General features: G+C 32.4%; 1 protein-coding gene across 1 annotated transcript; it reads left to right on the top strand.

The window, feature by feature from the left end:
* Positions 1-1,626: 1,626 nt before the first annotated feature.
* LOC139504216 (ankyrin repeat and KH domain-containing protein 1-like) lies at positions 1,627-13,041 on the top strand. Its single transcript, XM_071294283.1, has 5 exons — positions 1,627-1,846; positions 4,919-5,148; positions 5,500-5,689; positions 7,345-7,419; positions 7,748-13,041. Exons 1-5 carry the CDS (start codon positions 1,627-1,629, stop codon positions 13,039-13,041), a joined length of 6,009 nt encoding a protein of 2,002 aa, XP_071150384.1.

The following is a 13,041-nucleotide window of genomic DNA, read 5'->3' as shown; positions in this document are numbered from 1 at the left end:
CTATTACATTTTTATAACACATGATTTTTAAGATGAACAACAAAGATCATGAAGATTTCTTTTGTAATAATAATGGAATGAAAATCTATTCAATATCCAATGAAACGGTTCAGTGAAAATGGTATGCCATACACACACGTATATGGTAACCATGGTAACAGGATATATCAACGTAAACAACAATAAATTAGACAAAATCTCTGAAAGCACATGGTAATATCACATGACCTATTCATTTCATATCTTCTCTATCCCCTCGGTCTCCTCCACCCTGAGCAATTCCGTCTAAATGGTGGCATGCGTCGTATTGCTTATGTAAAATTAAGCATCCATTGATTAGATAAGTTGAATGATAGCACATGCACAGCTTGTTTCATTCTTCACGTAATGCTCCTAAAAGCAGTTTTCCTTCTATGAAATATATAAACCATTAAATGAATACAGATATTTTATTACATCAGGTTCTTTATGCGTGTACTATTGAAATTTTCAAGGTTAATTTTTAAAAATATCTTCATACTAACTACCTAGATAGTGATATAATTTATACTTCGATTTTTTATTGATTTTTACAGATCACTTTAATTACTATTTTAGTCTACACAATTCAAAATGGCGAAAAAATACAATTATGTAGTGGTATATTTTGCTAAAATATTGTATTGACTAATCACATCAAAGTGAATTACACAAAAAAGGAAGAATACCTTAAACAGTAAGTTTATTTATTTTTAATTAAAATTTCAACGTTTTGGTCAAAATCTCTATGATTATTGAGGCACTATTATGTCAAGTAATCCCTTTGTTCATACGACGAAACAGTATGGAATTTTTCGCTCGTCGCAGGCACATAAGAACTAGACAATGTTTTTGAAGCAAATTACATGAAAGGATTTCGTTCGGGTTGCAGAAAAAAAAACCGATTCAATGGTTTAAACAGTTGTTACTGTTTAATGAAAAAAAGATATATCAGGAATAAAAAAAATTTGACGTGAATATATGAAACAGTAGTTAACCTGATGTTCAAATCTCGTTAATTGATTAAGAAGACACACCAAGGTAACATACAAAACTGAGAAAGTCATATGAACTCTATAGAAATAAAGTAACAAAAATACCGAACTCCGAGGAAAAAGGAATAGATTTTTTAACAATACTCAGTAGCCATACATAATATATAATCATTCGACATTATCTGAAGTAATGTTTTTTTCAGTGGAAAAAAGTAAAGTCTGCCGTCACGGACTTTGCTTTGTAGTTTTAAAGTAATTTTTCAAAAAGGCTATCAAAAATGAGCAACTGTAGTCGCACAATTATATTTTGTGAACCAAGGACAACTACGACGATGTTTCATTACAAAGATATTTCACTTGACCATTTATTTGGTAATCTTGAAATGTGAATTTTAATTGTTTTTTTTTAAACTTTAGATAATAGAATAATGGAATCTAAAGCGACAGAACATATTGTATAATTGAAAACCAATGAACTGGAAACACTTTTATTTATATTTTATTTGAAAGGAATATATGTATATAAATGTGTGTGAAAATTTCTAAACTTGATAAATATGTGACCATGCCGTGAGGTAAATAGAACAGGGGTTAAATGCAAAACACCAACAAGATGACATCTCTCACCAAAGAAGAAGACAACTATGTGAGAATGGGCTTGTTGATAACAGGGATTTCACCACGTGCTGCACGAGTATTATTTGATAGCGAATTCCATCATTCTTGTTTATTTGAAACGCTGAAGAAAGAATATAAGAAACTGAAAGACCTGAAAGACAAGAATAAAGTTATAAACTTGCAGCAGTGGAATTTGTTGTTCCCAAGGCAACCTGGTAAATATTAAATCACTGAGACATGCTATAAACCACCAGCAATGCAAATATTTACTCTGGATATTGAATATCAATTATATGTTCATTTTCATAAATTTTCTGTCGACAAAACTTTGAATATTTCGAAAAACTAAGGATTTTCTTATCCCAGGAATAGATGAAATTAGACGTATTCGGCACAACTTTTTGGAATCTTGGGTTCTCAATGCTCTCCAATTTTGTACTTGTTTGGCTTCATAACTATTTTGATCTGAGCGTCACTGATGTGTCTTATGTAAACGAAACGCGCGTCTGGCGTACTAAATCATAACCCTGATACATTTGATAACTAATAACATACTAGGAACAAGCAGCAAAAACGTTTATTGTTTCCTAAACATCTTACTTACTATTAAAATACATGCATACATGCATACAAGCAAACTTTTTAAAATATCAAGAGGAATTTTAAGCACAATGACATATACATGTCATTAGTGTACTTATTCTGATTCTCTATGGTTTTTAATGAGTATACATGTGTTTAAATGTTTTTTATACAGTTTTATAAGGGTCAGGTGTACACAGTCCATGAGAATTTCCCCAATAGGGTAGAATAGTTTGGAGTTCTGACATGCCACGTAGACGAATTTGAAGGCATGAAAGTTCTTGTTCCCTATTCAATATGATAAGAATTAACAAATTAAGATGTGTAATAAATTGCCATCACTTGCATCTGTTGTTACTTACTTTGATTTTAGATAGGGAGATAAACTGGAAGGTCCTAAATACTAGTTCTGAGACAACTAAAAACTACGCATTAATGTCAGTAGGAGTTGGATTTGTATCAAATGTCGAGAAAATGTATAATATAACAGCATTATTATTTGTTGTTGCTTAGGAGACATTTAATAATGTAAACAGTAATAATAATGAGATGTAATAGATTTCATTTTGCACTGTTATAACATATACTCAGTAATCATTGCAATTAGGAGATAATTGCATTGTTTTTTAAGATCCAACGGAACAATTGGTGATTTGATGCTGTCGGAGCATAAAATACAATATTGTTATCTCCATTCTAATTAAACTGACAGAAAATAACGTTAAAACATGTATTCAAAATCTGTCATATATCGTCTGCGCTTGCGCGTACCTTACATAGCATCAATTGCACATAGATGCTATGGAAATTAGTGACGTTATCCATTCAAAATAAACGTTTCAAACGTTGTTGCATTAGAATTCGTATTAACAAGTTATCGTTATTGAATCTATTTCAATTGATGATTTTGATAATGGACCTGAAATTGAAATAATTAAGAAATAATTGAATTTAAAACGTTTTGGTTTCCCAACAATTCGCATAATTTTTCAACATAACAATTTTAACATATATTTCCTAAATATCAAATTACCAAATTTTCATACAATAAAATTCATAATGAAAACTATAAACTATAACTTTATTATTGATTATCGCTATCAATACAATTCATTGTTATACCGAAACCAATCTATTGTTTGTCAAAACAATTGAATTAGTGATTAACACCTGTAAAACCATTACGTAAATGTCAATTATGTCTCCACAGACAATTCAACTACTTGATCATTATTTTGTCACGCTTTGTGAGGTTCATTTTGTTAATTGAAAATGTGCACTGAACTAAAATATCTAATTAAAAAACAATGATATTCATTCAACAGAGACGGTGCACTTTTATTTATTATTAAACAATACACATGTTACAGTGCTCCTGTTCCAAGTTTTTTTTTTATATTATGTATATATTAACGATATCAAAACACAATTCTTCACTCAAATATATTTTCATTTGAGAATAGAATGTCAAAAAAATATTTTCGATCACCGTATCCAATATACTCGTATGTAATTCAAAGAAATCTTAATTATTGTAAAGAAAGATAATCTTAATTATCAATTGAAATTGAATTTAAGCGTTATTATAAAGGAATCAAATATATCAAGTTAGCGAATTAATCGACCCATCACTGTTCCCTAGGACACTTATGAACTACATCAATAATCTTCCAGCTCAACATTTCAATATCGTACGAAGTAAGGTTTATACTCATATAACATTTATATGTTCTCGTCCTGATATGCATTTGATACCGTATAGCGGGTTATTTTCGCGGGTGTAAAATTTCGCGATTTTTATTGAATAATGTATACGAAATACTTTCGCGGTTATTATTTCGGCGCATTCAAAACTTTAATCAATACCTTTGCATGTGCATGTAAATTGGCGGAATTCAATTTTGCCATTTTGTTCTATCCGCGAAAATAAGCGAAAATTTACACCCCGCAAAAATAACCCGCTATACGGTAATTGACACTTCATACACTTCTTACACTTAAATACAAAATTTCAATCCTGGTTTTATATTCTTCCATCATACATTTCGTTATATGAACCAAGATCAGTGAAATCGTATGTATGTTGCTTTGTAACTAAATTGGAGACAACAGTAGCTTACTGATAATCAAAACTTTAAACGTATTTCGAATATACAAAGAATGAAGAATTAGTAACATAATGTAATATGTAATATCCATGATTAAATAATATTCTGTTAAGTTTCGTTACTCAGAATGAATTTAAGGGTTCTTCGTGATGAGTTCACCTTGATCTCATTTACATGTTTCATATGCCTTTTACATGATGTATGAGTAAGGGTTACAAGTTATGCCAAGTAAATGTCAACTACAATTGCAATATAGAATGATGAGAGGTATGCACATTTCGTTTTGACATAATTCATCTCAATTTGATTTCAAAGTTCATGGTTCATTGGTAATCGTTAAGTTCTAGCGTTTCTTGTAATACGAATATAGTTATATTATAATGAATGATGTCCTTGCATAAAATATGTACATCTTTATTTGATAGAGCTGATCTGACCTTTAAATTTATAAATATAAATATATAAAAAATGAAAGAAGGAGCTTTCAACAACAAAAAAAAAGGACATTTCTGTCAGCATATATGATAAGGTGATGATAGGAAATGGTGTAACTGTTATATGCATTTGTTCTTCAATGTTAGAGATTCTTTTTGACAGATATTCCAAAGTCAGACACTTTTGACGTTACTTTGATTATAACATTACTGAGAAACTTGGCGAAGTTAACAGATCCTGTGAAGGGATATGACCACCTGCCTGGATCCACTGAGACAGCACCTGCTTCAGATTTGGCAAGGATAAAATATTACAGAAACTACATAGCGCACCTGAAAAACTGCAAGATAGACAATACTTTTTTCTCAACTTCCTGGGAGGACATAAGTGAGGTTTGTATGCAATCAAAAGTTTGAAAAATATTATTGATGTATGAACGTATGTTTTCTCTTTGTTGCAATCATATATGTAAATTGCTTTCAGAATATTTTCCAGATATTAAAATTTGTCCTATTCGAGACTTGTAACATTGTCAAATTCCAGACTTAAAAACATAGTCATATTTTATACTTGAAACATCATCATATTCCAGACTTGACCCATTTTTATATTCCAGACTTGAAACATTGTCACGGACTGTTGACTCGGAACAGGCATTTTCCAAAAAAAAAATTGAAGGTTAAACCTGGTTTTATAGCTAGCTAAACCTCCTACTTTTATAAACACATCTTATATTGTTTTAGGCTATTGGAAGATTAGGTGGACCATCCATGAGGTTGGAATGTGATCAGTTAAAGACAAAGGTACTTGATCAAACAAATAAAGAAATAATTCTGGAAATTAAACACTCAAAGAATGAGATTGAAGAATTAAAACAGTCATTTAAGATCTTGAAAATATGTCACGAAGAGGAACAAGCATCTAATGCTAAAAGTAAGTGTAAGATAAATATGAAAATGAGTTCTCTTAAGTTAATATTTTTTGCCAGTAAAACAACATTCCTTTTTTTAACAACTGAAAAAAGCAAATAACAAAAATACCTAAGTCCGAGGAAAAATTTAAAACGGAAAGTCTGTAATCAAATGGCAAAATCAAAACCTGAAACAAAACAAACGAATTGATAACAACTGTCATAATCCTGGTTTGGCGCATTTCTTCTTTATTACATAGAATTGTTAACCTGCTTTATACCTAGCTTAAGTTCTCAAATATGAATAACGCATTGCAAACAATAGTAGTTAAAACCATTTATTGAGGCAAAAACACAAAACGATAAAAAGACAAACAACAGTACACAATATAAAAAAACCAGAAAGACTGATCAACACAAAACCACACAAATATGAGCATTGTGATAAACATATTTAAGTGACCGGAAGCTAATCTGACAAGAACATGCATAATTTGAAGTTGTAATTTACTGATTTTCAAAAATATCCGAAATATTATAATAAAAAATATTGTTTGAAAGATTTTAATATTCTTTTTTCTTAGTCATGGTTTGCTCCCTCATGGTATGGATTATACCAACTAATTATACATTCAACAATGCTTTATATCAATTGCAGTGCATGGTCACATTTTTCATTTGTAGTTCAAACTACAATTAGAAATCCGATCCCAGGAACTGTTTTTCCATAAATTACTATGACCTCGGGATAACTTCTCTTGCAAGTCAAAATATCATAAATGGAAGACAATTAATATATGTACTGACATCGAAAAAATAACGGCATGTCGGTTGTGAAAATTAAATATTGCTTTTCAGCAGTTTACTTAAAAACAATGTGAGTTGGTTTCGTAATGTATTCCATCTATACGTTTCGTGATTATTTCATTTTTCAGTTTATTTGAAACTTACCAAACTGATCTATGTGTACTTTGATTGTGTAAATGTGTAAATTCTGCATGCTTTCATGGTGTATGATTTCCTATTCATTGCAGTGTATTTAATTTTAGAAAACAAATTACACCACTGCTAGATAGCAAATATGAAGAATGAATTCAAATACGTAAAAAAATTATTATTGGTGGTTTTAATCATGGGTGTATGTAATTTTATACTGTTGAATATTCAGTACACTCCTGATTTCACGAAGATGACCAATGTTTCTTAACATATCTATATACCGGGATAAATCTTTTTGCCACTTTTATTGCATACTTCCATACAAATAGAAACGTTCCAATAACTGACTGATCAGGATAAAAAAAAGCGCATTGAAAACAGTAAAAGTAACTATATGTGTTTAGTTTACGTTACTTAATATAAAAATGATTATATTACCCATATTATTATTTATAATTATTGGCAGTAATGCTTATGTTTTATTTCATATTGTTGAATGCAGTTAGATATTAATTTGTTTTCAGCCCTGAGTTTTATGTCAGTTTATTGAGGTTCTTGGATTTAAGTTTGATAAAAGTGTACATAAAGTAGAGTAGTATAGATTGTATTGCCTTTAAAAGACAACATTATAAATAAAAAGGGCAATGTTTTGAATTGTGAAATGTTTAATCTAATACTAGTACCATTTAAATTATTGGTTATCATTATTATGCTGTTAACAGAAAATACATTTTTTTAGCAAAAGAAGAACTATTGACGGAAATTGAGGTGTTGAAAACGGTGCAAGAAGAAGTGATTCCAAAGAACATCAGAGGTAAATAAAAGCAACAGTAGTATACCACGGTTCAATAGTCATAAATCGATTAAGCAAAACCGAGGGAAACGCACTAATTAAACAGAAACACTACACTGCAACAAATGCAAACGCCAGCATACACATGATACCTAAAATGGACTTGGTACTCGACATTTTAAGAAAAAAATGGTGGGCTGAACCTATTTATCGTTCACACATGTCTATAAGGCTTTAAAAGTTGTAGCATGTATATAGATTAAATTTAGATTGTATACGTAAGTAAACTAATTATTTTGCAAGATGAATTAACTTTATTTTTCAAATGACTTTTACTTGCATAATTTAGATCAGATAAATAAACAAATTGAAGACTGGAAAAAGAAAGATAAGATGTTTGTGTCTACAAGAGCTAGTGATCACGTCATTAAATGTTTACAAGATAACAGCTGTGTGACCTTAACTGGCCCAGCAGGAGTAGGGAAATCGTTTATCGCTAGACACACATCACTGGTTTTGCAGAATGAGGGATACACAATCATACCTGTTTATTCACCAACTGATATACGAGTTTATTACCAACCTGGTAAACAGACAGTCTTCATTGTAGATGATATTTGTGGAAATTTCACTGCCAACCAACAACAGATTGAGAGCTGGGAACAGCTACTACCTGTTATAAACACAATTATCGCTGACAAATGCTGTAAGGTGATTGTATGTTGTAGATTACAAGTTTTTAAAGATGATAAGTTTATAATGTTATCCCCTTTGATACCTTGCGAATGTAACTTAATATCTGATGAGTTATGTCTTACAGAAAACGAAAAAATCAAAATAGCAGATAAGTATATTGGTTTGAATAGTATGAATCTTAATGAAAGTGCAAAGCATTGTGAATTCTTTCCTCTTTTATGTTATCTTTTTCATGAAAAAAAAGGTACAGATGTTAAAGAATTTTTCAGAATTCCTTTTGATATCTATAAAAAAGAGTTAGACAATTTGAGTAGACATGGAGATGAAGGGAAACATAAGGTATGCGGTCTTGCTTTATGTGTTTTATTTAATAATCGACTATTAGAGGAATGGTTGCAAGGTAAGGTTACTGATGAACAACGACAGATAATAGAAGATACATGTGAGGCTTGTAAATTGAATAGAAGTACTTCCAAGGCAGAACTTAAAATGGCACTGGACTCTCTAGATGGCACATTCATGTGTAAAGAGAATGGATTTTATAGTATCTTACATGATAAACTATTTGACTTCATTGCTTACTTCTTTGGTCAGAAAATGATTGAATGTTTAATAGAACATGGTGATAGTTGTTTTGTAAATGAACGTTTTCTTTGGATCAAATCACCAGATGACAAAATGAAAAAGGTAGACTTTATTATTGAAATACAAGATAAATATTTAGATTCATATTTGAAAAGATTGATAAAGATCTGGTCGTCAGGAATAGTAGCATTGGTCTTCAGTAGCTCTAATATGAAAGAATTATTATTCAGACAACAGTTATTACAGCATTTAATACGACTGGATAAGGCACAACAAATAGTACTGGCCAATATTAAGGATACAGTGATTCCAAAGGAGGAATGTGGATCAGGCACTACTCCTCTGATATTGACTTGTCGTGATGGATATACAGATATGATACAATGGCTGTTAGATAATGAAGTGGATGTGGATTATTATAAAGATGATAGGGTCACTGCACTAAACATGGCATGTTGTAAAGGTTATTCGGCTATTGTGAGTATGTTATTAAAGAAGAATCCAAATGTTGATCTATGTGAAAAAAGCGGATGCAGTCCTTTGTTGATGGCAAGTCAGAAAGGATATACGTATATTGTTAAGTTGCTGTTAAAGAAGAATCCTAACGTTGATTTATGTAACAATAATGGCAGTAGTCCTCTATTTCTGGCAAGTCAGAAAGGGCATACTGCTATAGTTAAGTTGCTGTTAGAAAAGCATTCTAATATTGTTCTATGTAACAATAATGGCAGAAATGCTCTACTTATGGCAATTCAGAAGGGGCATTCTAGTATTGTAAGATTGATGTTAGAGAGGAATCCGGAAATTGATCTATGTACCAATTTGGGGGCCTCTGCACTAACCAAAGTTTGCTATAAAGGGTATCCTCTAATTGTTCAAATGTTATTAGACAAGAATATTGATGTTGATTTATTTGACAATAAAGGCTATAGTCCACTCTATTTGGCATGTCAGGAAGGACATGCTGATATAGTTAGGCTGCTTTTAGAGAGGAAACCTACTGTTGATTTATGTAACAAAAATTTCTGTAGCCCACTGTTGACAGCAAGTCAGAATGGACATACTGATATTGTTAGGTTACTTTTAGACAGGAAACCTAACATTGATTTATGTAACCATTATTACTATAGTCCGCTGTGCATGGCAAGTCAGAACGGACATTCTGAAATAGTAAAGTTGCTTTTAGAGAGAAACCCAAGAGTTGATCTTTTTAACATAGATGGGGCAACTGCACTTCACATGGCAAGCTATAAAGGATATACGTCTATTGTTAGTATGTTATTACAGAAAAATCCTAATGTTGATTTATGTGATAAAAAAGGCTGTAGTCCTCTGTACATGGCAAGTCGAGAAGGACACACTGATGTCGTAAGGTTGCTTTTAGAAAGGAACCCTAACGTGGATTTATGTGACAAAGATGGGCGTAGTCCTCTGATAGTTACAATTAAGAAAGGACATACTGATATAGTGAGTTTGTTGTTAGAGAGAGAACCTAATGTTGACCTTTGTGACATCAACGGATGTAGTTCTCTTTATTTAGCAAGTATGGAAGGACATACTCATATACTTAGGTTGTTGTTAGGAATGAAAGCTAGTGTAGATCTATGCACCAATGAAAGCTGTAGTCCTCTGTACATTGCAAGTCTGAAAGGGCATACTGGTATAGTAAAGTTGCTTTTAGAGGGAAATGCTAATGTTGATGTATGTAACCATAGTTACTGTAGTCCTCTATTGGTTGCAAGTCAGAAGGGACATACTGACATAGTAAGGCTGCTCTTAGAGAGGAATCCTTATGTTGATCTATGTATCAATCAAGGTGTTACTGCACTCAGTTTGGCATGCGAGGAAGGGTATCCTGATATTGTAAACATGTTATTAGAGAAGAATTCTAACATTGATCTATGTGACAAAGACGGCAGTAGTCCATTATCCAAAGCTAGCATGAATGGACATACCGATATAGTAAGGATGCTGTTACAAAGAAACCCTTGTGTGGATAAAAGTGACCTCAATGGTTTAAGTCCTCTGTTCGCAGCTAGCTTGAAAGGACACACTGATATAGTTCGGTTACTATTACGAAAGAACCCAGAAGTTAATGTATGTTGCATTCAAGGTTTTAGTCCTCTGCTAATAGCAACCATGTTAGGACATACTGATATAGTAAGGCTGCTTTTACAAAAAAATCCTTGTGTTGATTGTTGTAGCATTTATGGAATGAGTCCTCTGTTCGTAGCATGTGAGACTGGACATTATGAGATAGTACAGATGCTGTTAGCCAAGAACCCTAACATTAATAAATGTGTCAATATGGACTATAGTCTTCTTCACACAGTTAGGCAATATGTAAATAAAACGTTTGGGAAGTCTATGTTAGAATTGCTTCCTAATCCCTGTATCATTGAAAATGGAAACTTTCCTCTGTACGTGGCTAGTCGTGCAGGGCATACTGAAATAGTTAAGTTGCTATTAAAGAATAATCCTAACGTTGATATGTGTGACGAAGGCGGTCGTAGTTCTCTGTACATCGCAACTCGGAAAGGACATTCTGATATAGTTAGGTTGCTGTTAAAGACGAACGTAAATGTTGATCTATGTTGCACAGATGGGGCCACTGCACTGATCATTGCATGTTATCTAGGGGATACTTCTATTGTGAGTATGTTATTAGAGAAGAATCCAAATATTGATTTATGTACATCAAATGGGTGTAGTCCTCTGTATATAGCATGTCAAGAAAGACACACTAATGTTGTAAGGTTGCTCTTAAGGAGAAAACCTGATGTTAACTTATGTAACACAGATAAGTTCACTGCACTGGCCATTGCAAGTTGTCAAGGGACTATAACAATTGTGAGCATGCTATTGGAGAAGCATGCTAATGTAAATTTGTGTGATAAAAATAGCTGTAGTCCTCTGTTTATGGCAAGTGAAAAAGGACATACTGATGTAGTAAAGTTGCTATTAGAGAAACATTCTAATGTTAATTTGTGTAATAAAAATTGCTTTAGTCCTCTGTTCATGGCAAGTGGAAGAGGACATACTGATGTAGTAAGGTTGCTTTTAGAAAGGAAAGCCAATATTAACATTTATGATAAACAACACTATAATCCTCTGTGGATTGCAATCACGAACAGACATACTGATGTAGTAAGGTTACTTTTAGAGAGGACATCTAACGTTGACCTTTGTAATAGTAATGGCTGTAGTCTATTGTATTTTGTAAGCGTGAAAGGACAAGCTGGTATACTGAGGTTACTGTTAAAGAAAAATCCTAGCATTGATCTGTGTGATATAGACGGGAACAGTCCTCTGATAATGGCAAGTCGGTGTGGGCATACCGAAATAATAAGGTTACTGTTAGAGGGGAATGCTAATGTTCATTTATGTAACAAATATGGCAATAATCCTCTGTTAATGGCAAGTCGGTTTGGGCATATTGATGCAGTAAGGTTGCTGTTAGAGTGGAATGCTAACGTTGATCTATCTAACGCATATGGCAGTAGTCCTTTGTTAATGGCAATCATGCTTGGATGCACTGATACAGTAAGGTTGCTGTTAGAGAATGATCCTAACGTCGATCTATGTGACCACACTGGATGTAGTCCTTTATTAATAGCATGTGAAAAAGAAAACACTATTATAATAAAACTGCTATTACATAAGAACCCTAATATTGATCTTTGTAGAGGGGACGGTTTAACACCGTTGATCACATCAAGCATCGCCAACAACTCCAGTATAGTACTATTGTTGATTCAACATAAGCCGAAACCGAACATTAATGCCCAAGCAAATGATGGTGGTAATGCTTTATATTTTAGTTCACTGAATGGAAATGTAGAAATAACTAGGTTACTTTTAGAGAACAAAGCTAACTGTAACATATGTTTCCATAGTAAACAGTGTATTAAAGATACATTTTGTAACCATTCAACGACCACATTAGATACGAAAAAACAATACTTTTTTGATAGCCTTGCAGAGAGTTCGCCATCAAACATTAAAGATTACGTCAGTAGGAAGTCGTTAGATTATGCATTTGATGTAGTAGCTGGTTCTTCTCCGTTGCATATTGCCTGTTTCATTGGTTGGAAAGATGTAGTCAGTTGTCTTCTTGATCACCATGCCAACATCAATTTGACAAAAGAAGATGGCACCACGCCATTGTTTTATGCATGCGAATTAGGACATAGTGATATTGTACTTTTATTGTTAGGCAAAGGAGCAGATACAGGCATATGTAGACTTGATGGGAAATTCCCTTTAAACATTGCAGTTGATAATGGACATAGATCTGTGATAAACATGATGAAGAAACACATTTTAGTTCATGCTCTTTTGGTATTGATCGGTTATATTTGA

This window comes from Mytilus edulis, chromosome 14 (assembly GCF_963676685.1).
Source record: "Mytilus edulis chromosome 14, xbMytEdul2.2, whole genome shotgun sequence".
Lineage (NCBI taxonomy): Eukaryota > Metazoa > Mollusca > Bivalvia > Mytilida > Mytilidae > Mytilus > Mytilus edulis.
Note: the sequence above shows the minus strand (reverse complement) of the source record. Positions and strands in the feature narration are given on the sequence as shown.